Source organism: Porites lutea, chromosome 2 (genome assembly GCF_958299795.1).
Source record: "Porites lutea chromosome 2, jaPorLute2.1, whole genome shotgun sequence".
Lineage (NCBI taxonomy): Eukaryota > Metazoa > Cnidaria > Anthozoa > Scleractinia > Poritidae > Porites > Porites lutea.
Genome location: NC_133202.1, coordinates 302938 through 322500, shown reverse-complemented (window position 1 = coordinate 322500; position 19563 = coordinate 302938). Strand labels below are relative to the sequence as shown.

At 40.3% G+C, this 19563-nt stretch overlaps 1 protein-coding gene and 1 pseudogene across 1 annotated transcript in view; one reads left to right on the top strand and one right to left on the bottom strand.

Moving 5' to 3' along the window:
• Positions 1–17571, top strand: part of LOC140927299 (uncharacterized) — an 18588-nt gene extending 1017 nt beyond the window's left edge. Inside the window, exons 2-8 of the mRNA XM_073376918.1 lie at positions 1493–1570; positions 3447–3548; positions 8740–8982; positions 12080–12116; positions 13987–14274; positions 15051–15341; positions 16262–17571. Of these exons, the coding sequence (XP_073233019.1) occupies positions 1508–1570; positions 3447–3548; positions 8740–8982; positions 12080–12116; positions 13987–14274; positions 15051–15341; positions 16262–16329 (1092 nt within the window). The 5' untranslated portion in view covers positions 1493–1507 and the 3' untranslated portion in view covers positions 16330–17571. The remainder of the gene's footprint in view (positions 1–1492; positions 1571–3446; positions 3549–8739; positions 8983–12079; positions 12117–13986; positions 14275–15050; positions 15342–16261) is intronic.
• LOC140927260 (uncharacterized) lies at positions 4866–7010 on the bottom strand (annotated as a pseudogene).
• Positions 17572–19563: the final 1992 nt, after the last annotated feature.

The window sequence follows — 19563 nt, the reverse complement described above, 5'->3', positions numbered from 1 at the left end:
CTTTTCCACATCCCCCTTGCTTTCACATCACCATGGTGAGGTTATTTGCGAAAGGACCAACTGGTAATTGGGTCATAATCTTTTTTGTACCCCGGTTTTTAAAGAACCATGACCATACCATGGTGATCCCGGGGAATGGTCACCCGGGAAGAATTAACATGAAGGTTGTCTAAATCAACTGGAAATGTGACTAAAACTATCAGAACTGTATCCTTTTAATTCTGGACCCCCTCTCTAGGGCTACCTGCAGACATCATATTCTTCGCGCATTTTCCATCAAAATGTTTAGTTTTTCAATGAAATCAATGCATAGTAATGCTGTTTGGGAAGGTAAATCAACCACATGACAACAATGATAATGGAAATGATAAAATAAAAAAAGCAAAAGCAAAGTAGAACTCTGAACGTGCAGCACACATTTTGGCAGATTTCTTTGCCCTCATCACACGACTAAGGACGATTGTTGAAATTCTCATATGGTACACATTTTAAGTTATTTCATGGTTTATAGTTTCGGAAAACCAGACACTTGCTCCTTACGGTCACTCTTTACGGGCTTCAATAGAACCATATTTAGGTTTCAAACGGGTTTAACTAAAACGAAACCTCCGACACACAAGCTATTATCCAAACAGTAAAATACAGCAAAGGCAACACAGCACTTTAGTCTTCTGCTTACCATAAGCATCAGGGTTTTAGTCCACCAAATCAAGTGGCCTCTCTAGTGAAACTGGTCAACAGTGAACTCGAAAAACTGCAAATATGCCTACTGAAATCACCATTAGGAGCCCTCCTGTCCAACTTATTTACCTTGCCTTGTATTTTTGTGTTTATGTTTTTATCAAGTTCGGCATCTTTTCATGTGTGCATGTGTGTATAGGTACCCATGCCCCTGACTTGCTTGAGAAGGCCTGGGGTGTATCCACACGTTTTTGTAGAGATGCCACCATGAGGGAGTTTGTACACCAAATTAAGGAGCAAAATTCAAAAGGGTGTTTCCCCCCTCTGAAAACCAGACTCTCAAAATTAATGCTACGGCCAGCCTTTTCTCTGTGATATATTTGGTAAAAAAAAAACTAAGTAAAATAACCTGAGCATAGCATTTTTTTATGTTGACGTTTTGAAGAAAAGCTTGTCAGTCCTCTGGTTGAAAATCCTTGATTTATTATACTTTTTTTGCAAGATTTCTTTGACTGAGGAAGTTTCACTGTTTTGACAGGAGGTGGGAGCTACCAGCCACACGTATTCTGCTCCTTACTGCACACAGTGCCTGCACTCTGCATGCATGAGATCTCGCCGAATTATTTCATACTCCATAGATTGGCTTTAAGGACAACAAAGTGAGGTCTTCTTCTGTACCAGCATGAGCAAAACAATCCTACAACAGAACTAAATTTGAGAGAAACTGATTAAAACTGCACCAACACTTTACCTACAGAGCCTTTCGTTTTGTAACTTAATTAATATTTTACTCTTTTGTGATTTACATTAGCCAGAGTTTATCAGAATGAGTGGGCCTCCACCCCCAGGACAACACCCTCCACCACCCCCAGGACAAACCTATCCCCAGGTAAGAATCAAGTGTATTATTATTATAATAATATATATTTTTTTGTGAATTTCTTTTACTTTTGCAATGCTGGTATCCTGCAGGTGTATTATCTCGAACAATTTGGATTTGAGTAGCCTGTGGCACAGATAAAATAATATTACCAGCACTCCAGAAATACTGTTCCAGTCAGTTCCAGAACCACGCATACCCCCCTCCTTGTTCAAACTCATGGCCATTTTACTTTTTTTAAAAAATTTGGTCAAATTCCCTGCCATGTTGGCAGTTTAGATGGTCAATTGCCCCTCCAGCTGGTACTTCACCCACCATGTATAAAAGCGACTGTTTGAAAATTGTCCCAGTGGTTTATTCAAATCTAAATATCATACTAAAACCCAACTGAAATATCTAAAGGCTCTGAAAACTGTCTTACAGGGGTTTGAATATTTTCATTGAATCTTTCAGAATGCCCACATTTATTGGCTTTTTCAAAGGCTCTCAAATGCTCCAACAAAACAGTGAATATAGGAGTAATGAGCCACGAATGTGGTGCATATGCTTAATAAAAGAATTGTAAAATCCTAAAATGGAAAGTCAAATTTCTTACCAGGTGGTCCTCATTTTCAGTCACATTCCCCACTGTATGGGGCTAAACTCTAGTCAAATGCCCAGGGTCTACCTGGGGGAAGGAGAGAATAGGTAGTTTTGGAATTGACTGGGACATAATTCCTGTAAATAGATTTGTAGCATGTGCTGCATATGGATCCCACATGGATCTTAGTGGCCTAAAACTTCAGGTTCCCCCATACATATTTCTATTTAACTCATCGCCAATTGATGAGCTTGGGAACTGGTACCTAAAAGGTTAGCAGGGGAGGCCAACTGCGAAAAATACAGCAAGGAGGTAACCAGGCAACCCTGAAGTGGGAACCACCCCTTCCAGCAGCCGCTAACCGGCACTGTCACACTGAGACAATACTCAGTGGAAAAAATACTTACCCAAGTGAGATACTTACCGGCACACCCACGCATGACAGCAGGGAGGGAGGAGAGGGAGCAAGAATCCGCAAAGATTCGCCAACACAAAGCAAAAGGTGATCCGCAACAATCAGCTAGAATAGCTTGCAAAATGATGCAAAAGGATAGCCCTGAAAACCCAAAATGGGCCACCCTGCATGACATGCATGCTAATACAGGAACACTGCTGGCTGCATTGGCTCGATGTTAACTTAGCCTAAATAATATTTAGCCACATTAAAATGATTATGTATTTATATAACTTGGTTGGTGTCTGCAATGACATCATCAAGCAACAAACTTGGTCCATTCCCAGTGTTTTTCTGGCTATTTTGGCAATCAAGAAATGCTTTTGGCCCTGAATTTCTATGGCAGAAGTATTTTGCAAACAAAATCAAAGTAACTGTGACTGCTGGCTTTAAAATAGTAGTGAAAAGTGATATAAATGAACACTGTCAGGGCATCATTCTTCAGAAACAATTAGTTTGCTTCTGTAAGTGCATTTCAGTCAAGCCTTTTATTGCCAAAACCAACCTTTTCTCCCTGAAGTCTGCCTTTGAATTCATTGTGCACCAGGGCAAACCCACCATTAACTTGGCACTTTCCCCACTGATGGATCAAAGACTGGTTTCAGCTCTGTATGTTGGTCATTGAACCTGAGTTGAGTTTGCATTGGTATTTTAGGTGTTAGAAAAAAGTAGAAGATAACAGAGAAAGAAATAGGAGTACTTAAGACAGGATATTTGCGTCTATTTCCATTCTGTTGTGGCTTAACAAAGTGATGCTAGACATACCATGCTTTCCATCTGTTGTTCTTGTTCCCCTCATTCAGGTATTAACAATAATGCTTACCTTAGTTTTTATTCTTAATTGATTGCAGGGAGCTGTTCCACCACCTTTTGGTCCTCCAGGGGCAGGATTCTATCCAGGTGGCCCACCACCCTACACTTGCATACCCACTCCTGCACAGGCTGCCTATCCGGTAGGTTTTCATATCCTTTATTACTCATCAAATAACCTTCATTTTCCCTTTCCATTCAAAATTAAAGCACTCCAACCTGTGACCATATTGGTTGCCTAAAGTTGGCTACTAAAATTGCAGCGAAGATTAAATCTCTAAGTCATGATACTCCTGGCATTCATTTTATTTACCTTTCACGTAATAGCTAAGTGTCTTTTTTTTTCAGGCAACTAATATCGTCTGGTGACCATTTTATAATTTTTGGTTGCCAAATGGAAACTTTCAAGGAAGTCGAATTCAGAGCATTGTTGCATCACTGTTTTTCATGCTTCTTACGCAATTGCATAAATTGCGTTCACAACTGCGAGGATCATTCTTCATTTGATTTAAAAATTTATTAATTATTACAAGCAGTTAATATTTCATTTTCTAAGCGTGCTTAGTTAAACAATTTTTAGCAAGTCTTTCCTAAGATTTTTCCACATTATCTTGCAAGTTGAATCATAGAAGGATGTCACCACATGCAAAGTTTTGAAGTTGAAATAGCTCATTAACTATAACTTGAGTAACTTTTAGCTCTTTTGAATTTGTTAACTTGTCGATAAGCAATAATGAAAATGGAGGGTAGGTGCCAATTGTGAGCAATGCGAGCAATAAGCAAATGAATGTGGGCAAAATGGCAATAATGGGGGAGGGGGTACCATGGCAGTCTCCCATGGGTCACCTCCCCCTGGCACTTTTCACACTAATCTCTCAGTGGAGAATAAAGAACACAAGAGAACTTACCCTAAACCTGAACCTAGGTGTTTCAAAGAACCAAGAGACAGGTTGGAGGGTATGAACAAAAGGCAAAAAAGCAGCAAGGCAACTCCAAGCAAGCCACAAGGGCAAAACTATGTGGCAATGGCTTAAATGCGCATGCGCGACTGCTGACAACAGGAAATCTCCCATGGTTATTGACAATCTCATTAAACTTGTCGATAAGCAGTATTGAAAATGGAGGGTAGGTGCCAATTGTGAGCAATGCAAGCAATAGGCAAATGAATGTGGGCAAAGTGCAAATAATGGGGGGGTTACCATGGCAACCTCCCACGGGTCACCTGCCATGAAAAGGAACTCCAAGCTAGATTGTGAGTGCTTGGAGAACGGAGGACCCGATAGGAGGCAGCCATGGGGCCCGACCCTCCTAACAAAGAATTTCCAAGTGCAAGGTACCACCCTGCTGTAGCAAGGCAAAATGGCCAGGAAACATAAGTTGGCAAGATCGAAGGGCAATAGGCAACAGCTAAGGAAGCCAAGGCTTCCAACCGACATATGCTAACAGATGCTACCAAAACGCTAGCAGTGGCCAAAAAGGCAGTTAGCAACACTAAATAAAAATACACTAACCAAACTAATCCACCATAGATTTGGCAGCGCGAGTAATGAGGTCGGTAGGAGTTTAAATATATTGTTTGTAAGCATTGCTTTTCCAACTACCCAAAACTTGGATGAGGTGATCCAGAATACCAGCCCTTGCAGCAGAAGTGGCTGCCCCAATTTGGAAACTGAGACTTGAAAAATCGCCAGGCAGACCAGCAGATAGAAGAATAGCTCTTAATCTGTCGGTAAGTAAAGAGCGAGATAAAGGAAGGCCATTCTCGAAAAGGAACAGGGGGCCAGGACGGTTACCCCGACACTCAAAGAAGGAGGCAACTGCTTTAACTGCACACAAAGGAGGAGAACCAGGCTCAATCAAAATGTTGTACCCTTTCCAGAACGGGTCAGTTCTAGAAGCTTTGATGCAGATCTGGAGGCAAGACAGATTAAGAGGAACATCCACAGCGATATCACACACAGATAGATGACGGCTATGGTTGAAGGCTGAAAGGCTGGGGATGGTGAATTCTGCTGACCTCAAAAACCCAAAATAAGCCAGTAAACAGGCAGCCCAAAACATATGATCATCAAATGAGTTGAGGTCCAAAGCCGAATAAATTATGCGAGAAATGTTACTAGAAATTGGTAGACGTGGGTTAGCAGGTAAAGAGCCCTGTGAACGCTTGATTCCTCTGACAACTCTTTGAAGCCGAAGGCAGTTCTCTAATGGGTTGGGGAATCCTTGATCCACATGAAGAGTCCATACCGCAGATATATACACCTTACTAGAAGATGGGCCACAAGGAATCAGCCAAGAACGTGACAAAAAGACACAGGGTCCATTCAGAGCCTGGACATGTAGAGCCGGAGGAGCTGACATGACCAATCGTGACACACAAATTAATGAACTTTTGCTGAGCGCTAGAGCAGGTGCGGCAAGTTGAAGCAGCTAAGCCTTGGTACGTGAAGGAAAGGCAGTGAGCTTCTAGATCACTATGGAAAGCTGAGCTAAAAGCTGTGAAGAAATGAGGACTGGAGACTTCTTGGATCACGGTGCTTGAGAACCAAATCCTTGCAAATTGAAGCAAGACGAGGCATCAGCTATGCCGTTAGTTTTTCCTGGAACAAAACAGCCACAAAGGTAAAACTGAGGTAGGCTGCTACTTTGAGTAAGCTACGCAGCAAGTGCATAATGTTTGGGTCTTTTGAAGTCCATGAATTGAGAATATGAACCACTGCTTCGTTATTGACGTGAAACAGAATACACCTGCAAGACCAACGAGGGCCCCAAACATGGGCGGCCAAAACAACAGGGAAGAGTTCCTTGTAAGCTATTGACAGAAGGAGCTGAAGAGGAGACCATTGGCCATTGAACAATCATTTGTTTTAAATGCACCATAACCGATCACACCAGATGCGTCTGAACAAACAGTGAAATCAGAGAGTGGCTCAAGGGTTTGAAAAAGAAGGAACAATATCCTATGCCACTGGCCAAAAAATTCCATCCACCAAGCTAAATCCTTTCTAAACTCCACATTAAAATGGATTGGGTGAGAATCATTGCAGAAACAAGACAATACATTGATCATTCTGCAAAGGAAAGTGCGACTTGGGACACAACCATGCAAGCATTATGCAGTAGACCGATCAATGACTGAAATTCCTTTTTCTTGCAGCATTTGTGGGTAGACCAATGGGACTGAGAATACCTTGAATAGAAGAAAACTTATTGGTTGGAAGGCGCGCAATCTGAACCATGGTGTCTAATTCAATTCCCAGAACCACCATGCTAGAGGCTGGACCCACCAAGACTGCTACATGAAGGTTGGATGCACAGATGGAAGAGTTAGCTGGGGCTGCTGGGATAAAATCACCTAAGTAATGCAACAGATCATCAGTGTGATAGTTATTGACCAAAATACACTCGACTTCATCTGCCACAGAATTGAAAATAGCCAGAGTTGAACGAAGCCCCAATGTAGGTAAGCCGAGGTCCATGTAGTAAGAATTACACCACTTCAAGCCCAATAGATGGTGGTCCAATGGATGGACAGCAATATTCCTGTAACAGGACTCTATATCAAATTTGGCCATGAGAGCACCAGGCCCAAATTTTGAAGCCATCTTAATAATGTCATCTATTTTGATGTACTAAGAATCTGGATCAATCCCATCACTGACAGTGTGACCGTCAGGCATGGATAGATCCACTATAAGGGGCCATTTACCCGCCTCACAGTCCTCTCTTCGGTATTGGGAGGAATGTTTTCAGCCAACAAATCTTCCAAATAGACAAATTTTCCTGAAGTGATTTGGGAGACACCCTTACAAGCAACTGGCGAGTAGCCGGGGCTGACCACGAACGGTTGCTGAAGGGGCAAGGCTGCCAACGAAGGAACCACAGTTTGACTTACATTTGGGCGCAAAGCAAAGGCAGAATTGACTGTAGTGGGTAGTCTGGGTAGGCTATAAACGGTGGACGAAGAAGGTGCTGAGAACGGCAAACTAGCAAAAGAAAACACAGATACAAAAGGTGGAAAGCAAGAAATGAGGACGTACCTGGCAAAGTGTTTAACTGCGAGGCCACTGGTGGAGAAGTGAAAGTGGTCAAAGGGGCAGGGACCCAACAGCGGTTGATGGCTGAGATGCCGAGGTAATGGTTGAAGACCAAGGTTGGTGCATGCCAGTGGCGTCCAAATGTGCCGCGTGATTGACCAAAGATGACTCCGACAACCTTGAACAGAAATGGCGGGAAGGCTTTGCATTGAAATGGAAGGAGCGCCAACTGCGGCAGATAACCACTGCTGTACTGTGGCCGAAATTGGTGTCTGAATGGCCTGAATTACCAAAACTAAAAATTCCGGCGAAATTGAAGCAGAAGCCAAGGTACCAGACACTAGAGCAGGTGCTGAAGCAACTGTTGGCGAACTATTTCTCGTACGATGAGGCAGCATGGCGAATGATGAAGGCAGTGGGCCAAACAGACACAAAAAGATAAGGCAAAGGGGCCCAACACTTGACAATCGAATAATCCGGCGAATTGAAGCCAAATAGATGAACAAAAGGCAAAAAAGCAGCGAGGCAACTCCAAGCAAGCCACGCGGGCAAAACTACGTAAAATGGCTTGAATGCGCATGCCGAACGTGATCACCTGCTGACCATAGGAAATCTCCCAGTTAACTATGATTATTGATAATCTCGTTAAAAAGTTGCAAAATTGCTGGGATGGAAAAAAGTTAACAAGCTGGAAAATTTTTGTAGTTTTTGAAAGAGAATTTCTTCCTACTTTTTCAAATATCAGCCCACTTTTCCTCAGTTTTCCACTTTTTTGTAAACCTTTCCTTGTTATTGAAGCAAGGTACTGCAGAATATCTTTTTAGATTATTCCTGAATCAGTAACTCGTTTTATTTTAGAACAATTAAGGAGCTTAATTTTAACACAAAATTTATCTGTTCAGTAAGTGCCTTAGAAGACAGTAACAGTATATATTAGAGTTAAATTCCTAAATTTCATTTGCATCTTTAGTGTTTATGTTGCAGTCAATTTTTCCTTTGTTTCATATTCATTGGCATACATTACAATACCCAAAACCAATGGAAAAATAAACATTCACTTAGATAAAAAAATTCACTACATTATTGCATTTCATCCCATAGTTTAAATTTTAGTTAATTTTAAGACTTTATTATTATTTTTTTTCTACCAATATATGACCCCTTAAACGTATCATTTGCTTTAATTGCCTCTGGTGTTAAAATAGAGGGTCTACTACAACTATTACTGCACCTCCAACTACCACCACTGCTGTTACTGCTACAACAACTAAAAAATGGTTTCTGATTTTTGTTCCAGCCAGCATATGTCCCTCCTCCAGCTGGTTTTTACCCTGGTCCACCAGGGGGAGCTTTTCCTCCCCCTACTGGAGTTCCCCAGGGACCACTCCCACCTGGACCACCACCGTCACATGCAGGCCCCTTTCCTGGAGGGTTCCACCCTCACGTTGGACCTGGGCCTTTTCCACCCCACCCAGGACATCGCACTGGATCTGCCCATCTTTACCCTGCAGGATCATATTCTGGTGGCCACACACATGTGGTGAGTAATATCAATAACCAAATAGAAGAATCAAAATAATCTAACTGAAAAGAAGGTCATTTTGTGACTCGTTTTAAAAATACAGATAGCTCTAACTAAAAACTTAAGATGGTTATCTTTAGTCAAATTTTGGTTTGTCCTGTCGCTCTATTTCTGTCAGTTTTGAAATTTTCAAAAAGTATAATTCGTAAGTTGCCAGTTTTTTTTAATGGTTTTTACCAAATTGTGACAGTTAGTACAATTACTTGACACCACTATTCAAGCATCAACTGATTAATAAGAGTTGTTGATTTATTCATTTATCTGGGAAGTGTAGGAAAGACGACAGTTCTTTGTTTTAGAAATACCTGCTTTGTTTACATAAGAGTTGGCCTTTCAAAGTGGTATGTATTTCGGACTGTAACTTTTAGCTAGAATTAAAAAGTATTATTTACAATAACTGAGCGATTTCTCGCACGCTGATTGGTCGAGAGCTATGGTCGATTTAGAGCTCGGACCATGGAAATGACATGATGGTGGTACAATTTGTCTTTCTCTTTCTTGTGCACACAATTTTCCCGGAACCTTCAATGCAAAAACAGAAATGGGTGTCAAAAACGGTCAATGTTATATACCATTTTCATCTGATGTCGCATCGGCCATATTGGTGTACTTAAGCAATAGACCACACTTTCTGTGGGTTTACCGGCGTGATAACCCACGCGGGATGTTGGGAGAACATGAGAAAAGCGTGTAAATCACGAGACAAAGGCGAGTGATTTACAAGCTTTTCGAGTGTACCACCAAAATAACTTTTAGTAGAACGGAGCCTTTTAGGTAAAAAGTGTGGTTTTAGTACCGTGATCAAGCCATGTCTTCTCTCTAAAGTTACCATAAGCCCATCATGACTCACGATTTAAAAGCGCAGAACTTTCTCAAAACTCAGGTCAGTCAAACAACAAACAGTAGCACTTCAAAACACAAGTTTTTGCACTTATTATATGATAACTTATGCAAATCTGTTTTCAGGAAAAGTCAACACATATTCATGCGAAGGTGCATTGAAGTTTGTTTACTACAAAAGTAGAAAATTGAACGTCGTACTGTACGCAGCTGTATTTTGTTGAGTCGATCCGTAAACATTTCGTGCTTACAGACGAAACTGGCAGCTGTTGCAATGGAGGACTTCATTCACTTTTTAGAAGCTGCAGTGGTTTAAGATCTGTTTTCTGGATTTATCATGATCAAGAAATGTTGCGGTAACGACGTAGCTGCATTTGCGAAGTTGTCGCATGCTTGTAACTTACGTATGTACAGCGACCGATGGAAATATGTCAGTGGTAGCTCTAAATTTGGAGAAAGGTTTCTTTGCCGTAGCCACATATTAGCGTTAATATTTGTCGATTTGTGAAGTCAGGTGGTTTGAAGTAGGTTATGGCATCGATATTACCGAATAATTTGTGCATAGTTAAAAAAAAAAAACCAGCGCAAAACTCTGACATCTTTCATCATCGTTTACAGCTTGTTTGCAATCTGCAGCGGGCGATTTTGTACCATAACTTGATCAGATATCTCTTTTCGGAACAATTTCTTTTATTCAGGAATTTAATTTTGACATAAAATAAATCAAGAATGCTAAAACTATCCGTTTTGTTGCTGGTTGGCACATGGTTAAGCTTGTCTTTGCATCAAGGATAGATTTTTTCTTGAATCTTGTGCCTTTGTATACAACCGTGTCTAAAAATGCTGCACCTCGGTGTCAAATGTTTCGGCCATGAATTTAATAGTTGGGTGATGTAAGTTTGCTTGTTCAGTGAAGGCTTCGATGTCTGGTTTACTCATGTCCCATAGGGAAAAGATATCGTGTACGTAGCATTTCCAAACTATTGTTCTAAAGACAGTTTTACTTAGAGTTGTTGTTTCAATATATGTCATGAAACTATTGGCAAAGGAATCAAAACTGCTGTCTTTGTGCCTATTACAGTTCCATGGTTTTGTAGGTAGTGCTTTCCATTGAAGTGGAAGAAATTTTCTTTGAGGATTAATCTAAGAATTTCCGGCAAGTAATGTGTAGGAATGGGTTGTCTTTGTAGAAATTTTCATATGCGTTGTGACAGACAATTTCAATATACCCTCATTTTGCTGTATATTTGTGTCAAGACTCATAACGTCCATCGAAACAAGAAATGTTCGGTTTTTCACATTTGCCTTTTCAGTGAAAGGTATGATTTCTGTGATTTTGATATTGGTTGTAGCAGTGTATCAACAAATTTTGTCAAACACAGAACAAGGTTAGGCCATCCTCTTTTTTTCTCCTTTTACCGTCGTCCGACCGAGCCAAATTTTTGGCATTTTTTAAAACAAAGTAACGACATAGTTACACCATTTTTCACTTGGAATAATTCTTTTAATCTGAAAAATGAGCATAGTAACAGCACAGAGAAAAACAAGAACAAAAACATGAACAGAAGAGAAAAAAGGGGATGGCCTTAGAGGAAACCAAACATCCATGTTTTAACTAGGGGATGGGTCATGCAATTTCCAACCTTGCTTTAGGGGTGGGTCAGTCATTTTTGTGCCGAAGGGAATGGGTGGGTCATGTGTTTTTTATCAACCACATTTCCAAATGCTCCGGCCCACCCCCGCCCCCGCCCCCCCCCCCCCCCATACTTTTTGACCAGTCCCTTATGGCTCGTGTTCTGGGTGCCTTTTTCTATGGGACTACCGGTATAATAAACCATGGGTTTTTGACCAATCAGATCGCGCGTACTATCTCAGTTATTTTATACAAAGCAATGAAGTGGCAACAATGCTGGTGTACCAAAAATCCAGCAGGAGTTGAACTCTTTTCTCATGTTAAAACTTTCTTTTGTCCCGAGAGATTTGCATAGCCACTGATCACGAGAGTGAAAACAATCTATTGTAAAAACAATTTCCTATGGCCTCCACTCTTATTGTCCAAAGAAACGACATCAAAATGTTCAAAATTCAAGTGGGACCATGAGCTGCAGGTGAGCAGTTTCACTGCAAAGTTTTGAATATTTGATGTCATTTCTTTGGATAATAAGAGTATAGACTGTGGAACATTTTCGTCCATTTGTTGATTTTTCTCTCACAGGATGTGGAAAGCGATGACAGTGACCCATCTGAATATCGTAAGTTGTAAGATAGATAAGTAGCCTGCTAGATAGACTGGGTTTTACTTAGTAAGTTTGCAAAATAAACTGAATTGTGCAACTTTACAAACCTAAAAATATCTTTAGGTAGAAAAAAAAAAGGGAAAATATAATTACATTACTAAATCACTACGTTATAATTAAAAAATTTAAAATGTGAACTGCAAGTCATGAATACATTGCCATAGAGCTACTCTTGTTGATAAAAGTGTCCGCAAATCTCTTTGTTTTAGTTTTGCGTGGGTCGAAGATCTTCTTGCTCCTTAAATTATAAGTTGGCCCGTTGCACTTTTTAGGTAACAAATTAGGTAACTAATTTGAAAAGCAGCTTGGTTATTTGTTCTTGAAGGACTCTCATGCAGTCGATACCGGCGAGACTTAAAGGGTCCTTGTAAGAAACTCCAGGGACGATACACGAGAGGGTCCTCTTATGCACTCTCTCAAGTTTGCCTTGCAAGTACTTTAGTAATGCATAGTGGAAAACTGGGCATGAATAATCTACCGAAGATCTAATACACGTGCAGTAGTACACCACGAGATCTTCAGAATGAACCTGCGCACCTTTCAGTTGAACCAGAAAGTAGTGTTTTCTAGATAAGATGCTTTCGTTGCTATTTCCTCAATGTGGTCATTCTAAGTTAAGTCAACATTGAGCATAACTCCAAGTACCTTTGCGCACTGAACTGACTCGATAGAATTTCCGTCAATACATGCCCTTGGGAACAGAGGAGGTTGACAACTGAAACTGATTGTGAGTTCCTTTGTCTTGTTGCAGTGTACCTCAAATAGATTTGTCTTCGACCTGTCGTGTATTAGGTCCACTAGATCTTGAGCCTTGCTCTGCTGGCCTTTGGGTATAGTCTCGGATACCGTGGTATCGTCAACTATTTCCGCATGTTGAAAATGCTGGCGGAAAAGCCCAGGGTCCAACTTGGTCCCCTGGGGCACTCCAGATGGTTCTTTACCCACTCAGACAAACAGTCCTTGTTGAGTTTAACTCTCTGAGATCTGTCTGAAAGGAAGTCAATAACCCAATTTATGATACTGTTAGGAGCGTTGATCTGTTTTAATTTCGTGATTAAGATACTGTAATCTATAAGATCAAAAGCTTTGCAGTAGTCAGAAAGAAATACTCGCACTGTCGCACCATTGCGATCTGTAGCTTCAAGCCACTCGTGCACCATACCAATACGTGCCAGCACGGTGAAGAAACAGATATGATGCCAAACTGGTTAGGGTCGACCACATCCTCCAATGCCAGTTTGATGTAGTCGGAGACTACAAAGTCCTCAGCAATTTTAGAGAGGGCTGAAGTTAGAGAAATCGGGCGAAGTTATTTCTTAGGGTCTGAGACTTGCTTGACCTTTGGAAGAGGAGTTCCACAAGCTTCCACACAAAAGGTAACTTTTGTTCCATGTATGAAGCTGCGCTAGGAGTTCTGCCTACTCCTTTAGCAACCAGTTTGACAATCCGTCCGGGGCAGGAGCTTTGTGCTTGTTTAGGTGTTTCAGGTTATCATACACCCAGTGAGGTGGCACTTAAGGAATTCTGGGTTCTCTTCCAAAGGCAAAGCAAAAGCGGTAGCTTCCATGGGCTCATGGCATTGTAACGGTTCTAAAAGAGCGATGTTGATAGCGATCTCAGGTGGAGTCATAGCACAGTACTGGGGCATGTTAAGAGAGGAAAACAAAATTGAGTTTCTAAGAACAAATTGTTCTCAGCAGTGGCAAATGAAGTTTTTTCGATATCTTAGGCAAAACCATTGCTGTTTTATATTCCCACTAAATGGTAAGACTTTGTGTGACAGGGAACAATGATTGTAACGGTTTTTTAATTCTGTATTTGTTAGCCCTGTATTCAAAGGAAAACAAGCATCCAATGGAAGTGACATTCATCAACAAGACAGATAAGAAAGTACAGGTATTCTGGATCAATAATAACGGAAGACGAAAGAAGAAAGGGAACATAAAACGTGGGCACTCAAAGACCATCGATACCTATGAGACCCATATCTTCATGGCTTTCAACAAGAAACTGAGCCGTGAGCCACTGTTGATTAATGGCAGCCCAGTGTTTTATGCCTTCCCACACAACCATGGTGACAAACATGTAAATGTAGAAATAAAGAAACCAACAGGTTAGAATTAACACTCATGTTAGTGCAGCCATGGTATTAACCTCGTCTTCACACCTGATACACTCTAGAGATTTTTGTGCAATTTGTTATAGCAATAAAGAAGTTTATATTTCATCTCTACAATCCACCAAATTATGCACAAAAATGTGAACATTTTTGTCAACAGGCCAGGGACACATTAATTTAAAAAAAAGTAAAACAGAGAAAAGAAACAACCAGAAAGAGTCCTGAGAGTCAAGCTTGCTCTGTCTTCTCTTTCTCTGCATTCACAAACAAGAAACGTATTTAATTTGCACAGTAAATGAGACAAGGATAGATTTCATCCCAGTCTTAGCCGTATATACTGAATAACGATCATCGTCTCCATCTTTGTCATTCGTACTATTCTGGTATTTCAGACTAAAAAAGATAACATATAGAGAAATGTAGAGGACAAAATATAGAATTTATAACTAGAACATATTATTTAATTTTTAAATCAGTTTACATCAACCTAAAATGCAAAGTGGGGAAGCTTTCAAGTTGGCCACGACTTCTTTGCAAATGAGGAGAGGAGCAAAGGAAGAAGCAATAATTATGATTAAATTTATTGGTGAGGGAAGAGTATAGCAGTCTGTATCATATCAGGGGAAAAATGTAGCAATGCAGCCCTAGTGGTTTTAAAGTGATTAATAACTGTTCTTTTCTGTGCTATGGTGTCTCACAATAAAGAGTTAATTTTCTTCAAACAAGTTGTTGAAATAACATAATCATTATTACAAATATTAAATCTACAGCAAGTTCCTTGGACAGGCTGAGATCAGAAGTTCATGTTACAACCCCAGTAGAGGTGAAGTTTATTAACCGTTCAAGGCGCGAGGTTCAGTTGGAGTGGGTAAACCCTCAGGGTCACCGTGAGAAAAAGAAATTACTCCAAAAGGGGAGATGCTGGCGGACCTCAACTTGGGAAGGTCACTGCTGGGTTTGCTGTGATCCTAAACACAACAACCATTTATTTGCATTGAATTATGCCCTGCATTACAGGGTGCAGAAGACCAGGAGACTGAGAGAGATTGTGATTACTGCAGGTATTGTAAACATTTGTGTCATTTAATGTGTCAAACTCTGCACAACGGTAAAATTTCTGGATCCTCCTTTTTCCCCAGAATCACGTTAATTTTGTTGTCTAGATACTATGGGACCCGACAGTAAGGGAAACAAAGACAGTGTCCATGTCAATAGAGACCCTTAAGATAAACCGTCTCCTTGTACGGGACAGGTAAATTACCTGTACCCATAGCCATAACTACGGGTAGATTGCCTCTTACCCCAAAGAAACGGGTAGGCAACCGAGTAGAAGGGTAACGCCATTATCATATCTGGAAAATCGTGGTTGCCTCTCATATAACTACGTGGCAAACATGTTCGCCTACCCTTACCCATGGACTGAAACGGTGCATCTTACGGTCACTAATAAGAGTCCTTATTGAACGGATCAACATTACAATGGAAAATTTTGTTGAAACAAATAAAACAGAGTGTTCAATACTTTTACTTCTAATCAAATAGACGGTTACTTACCTGTTACAAAATGTTTCCAGAGTATATGGTTGAAACATAAATAAAACACAATTGTTGAGACATTTCCAAAAAAACTGAACGTTTAAGCAAAGCGCAATCTTGTTTTCTTGTTTTGGTAAATGGGCCTGATTTGTGCAAATTGGAAAACACATTCTTGGACTGGACTAACCAATCCTAAATTTTGTGTTACATTCCCCAAAGGAAGGAAAAACTGAGTGAATCAAGTTCCATTTAGGGTCATTATTCTTGGGAAACTGACTTTATTCACTCATGCAGTTTTCTAACCCTATTCACTAAACTTCAGAGTCATTAGGCGTTCTAGATTAGTCCATATGGGTAGTCCCTGGACAGGGGGTCAGTGTTTTGTCCACCACCATAAGTATTATTTCCTATGTTTTTGTCTCATTGTTTTCTTTTTTTGTTTCAGATATGAACATTTCTGGAAGTAGCAGTAGTAGCAGTAGTAGCAGTAGTAGCAGTACTAGCAGCGATTAGTTTTATTAGAAAGTAATAGTGGAGTCAAAATGTAGTGTTATTTGCCACGTCGGTGTTGAAAGTGACATTTATGAATGAAAAGGTTGAATGAAGTACACTAGGGTGCGGATTCAGTAATGACAAGAAAAATGCACTAAAAATTGTAAAACTGCCAAAGGATTGCATAAATATTCATAGAATTACCAGTTATTAACACGCCTTTTCCTACATTTGATTCATTAAGTTTTAACAGAATACTGATCAATGAAATATTACTTTTCAAAACTGGCCCAGACCATGAACCTTAATGGTACAGATGAATCGGTGATTTTGGAAACTACGATAGTAACAATACCTGATATCAGGCGGAATATGTTTCACTCCCACTTGTTATTCAACAATATATAAATTTAGCCAAGACTAAAGGCGAAGCTCCCGTTAATAAATTAATAATTTATGTAGTATGGTAGGGATATTTTACTCCGTTTGTTCGTGGTGGAATGTTATTAATTTGCCGTGGAATACATTAACGCCTATGACGTCATAACCGCTTGCTTTATCTCATGAGTAAAAGGCGGTGGAATCTCATTTAGTCTCTGTACAGAGGGAAGGGGGCGGCTGTACGCAGGCTGAATCTCATTATGATAACGTCATGTGCTATTTTCAGGTGGTTTAACTAGTCTGACGTGTAGGGTCGATGTGGGGTCAATATGGGGGAGGGAAAATCAAAATTAAAAAAAAATAAAAAGGGGAAATGAATTAATTGTGGAGGAGTAGGAGGGGAGTGGGGTAAGTAAAACATTGTCTTTCGTGCTAAAAAAAGCTAGTTTGCCTTCGCCCTTATTAATATGCACGCTTTGCCCGCCAAGAACCAGTGAACTAGAACAATAACAGCGATAGAAAATAGGACGTGCATAGTTAAGTTACGACTTTGTGATTGTGAGTTAGAGGCGAGTTAGAGTTTATTCCTCAGACACCATGAATTAACCAACGAAAACGTTTCTTATTTTCTAATCAACCAATCGAAGACCAAGACATTTACCGACCTTTAAGTAACTGTCCTCATCTTAATGAGATTCCACCGCATTTGATTCATGACATAAAAACAAAAGAATAAGTTTTTACCCCCATTTCAACAATCGAACTGTCTTACTATTTTGTCTGCTCAACACTGCTTTATGATTTAAGGTAACCGTTAGCTTATCAAAAATGTGAGGTCTCAATTTTGTGGCTTAGAGATAATAAAGGGAAACTTTCCTCGCCGGCGTAAAGGCTAAAGGTCTGGGTAGTCACTCTTGAAGGAATAGACGAGAGGGCCTGTTCCCTCTCACTTACGCTTACATGAAATTTCTAAGTCTTTTTCTAAGTTCTATCAAATTTCTGTTCAAGCAATTTCATGAAAGTTTGTCTCTACAATTTAAAACAAGAAAAAGAAGACAAAGTACAACAAGCGGCTTTCGAACCCGGGACGCTAGGTCCACAGTCCATCTTCCAATCCACTAGACTACAGGGGATTTGTTAGCCTGAAATTCAGACGATTACTTCGAGTCGTTTTCTCCTCTCAGTAACTGAGGGAGTAAAAACGACTCGCAGTAATCGTCTGAAATTCAGGCTATGTATTTGCTGCCAATGAATATTTTGATTTACATGTTTATAGAGATAACCCTAACAGAAAATGATAACTAACCATTTCGAGTCAGTGCCTAACCCGAATCACTATACTTATCTTAACCCTAATCACTATAGTGATTGTTTAGCTCTTATCACTATTGTCTGTGCTAAACCTTGATCACTGTAGACCAGGTGGTAAGCGCACTACTAATATATAGATTTATCCAGGGCTAAAAGCGAAGCTCTCGTTAATACGTGTAAACAAAAAAATTAAATGGTGTAATGCTAAACGGGGACGACAATGAAAATGGCTTCAAGACTAATAGATCTAATAAGCAAAAAAACAAATTGCGCGTGCAGCACACTTTTTCTTCTAATTAGCCAAAAACAAATTTGCACGTGCAGCACGCTTTCTTGTCTTTCCCTTGCCGTTGTTTTGCACGACTACAACGCTGTTTTGTACGACTAAAACGTCAAACTTTCTAGTTACACCTTATTTTTATGGAGGAATTTTCGTATGTGCTTTCCTAATAATTTGTTTCCTGTGTTCATGTTCGCTTTTATTTCTCACTGTCGCTCATTTTGACCTTGCTGGCCGCTAGCATTTCTCATTTTCTGACCGCCGCTTTGAATTTCCATGTTTTTCTTCCTACGAAATTCGTCTCCTTTGTTTTCAATAACTCAATCTAGCTCTTTCTCTGTTATCCACGGTAGTGTAAACATAACAAATAACGCCGAAAAAGACCCGACTTTGTTGTTGTTTTTGTTTCTAAAAGTCCGGGTAGGCCATGTGATTTCCTTCCAAATAAAACCTTGAGTTGCATTTGGGTTGCCATACCTGTTGATTGAGTCATTTTACATTGGTATGCCTGTGGTGCAGACGGACGGTCGGTCGGTCAGTGTACGGTCACGTGATTACCAAATTTTCTTGGATGGGTAGATTACCACATTTCCTTAGCTATTGGGCTCCGCCGCGCGTGGAGCTTCGCTATTACGGTGCATTGTGGATGCAAAATTTTCAAGACGGCGGCGAAGGTCGAGAGATTTCGCAGGTTATATGCTTTTTTTTTTAATAGATATAGTTATTTCCTTAGATCGTTTTTCTCGATTTCATAAGCTAATATTTGTTTAGAATTTTTCTGTGAAGAAAACAAATCAATATTCTTCATTTTTATCTAAAACGTGGAGCACGAAGATTCCTCCTGTAAGAGCATGAAATTTGAACCCGGTTTTTAAGAAGCTATAATTTCCATTATATTGCCCGTAGAAAGTAGAAGATAGTTTAAGTGTTGCTACAAACCTTGTTCTACGCCAAGGTATAAATGCGCCCCACCTTTTGTGATACTTTTTTCGAATTGAAACCGGCATGTTTTAATGGGAAAATGTAGCCTCGCGAAGACGAATGTTACATGTTACTGGAAGTGTTACTATTGTAATTACAAGCTAATAGGGACTTTGGGATCCAACAACGCGACGGCGACAAGAACGTCGCTTAGGGAAAGTTCATTTAATATGACAAGGGGGGGATGAAGACATTGAGGGGGGGCTCCGAAAATTTTTAGACACCCGAAGGGGGGGCTCTGAAAAAATTGTTGCGCTAGGAGGGGGGGCTCCGAAAATTTGTATACTTCAAAACCAACACAT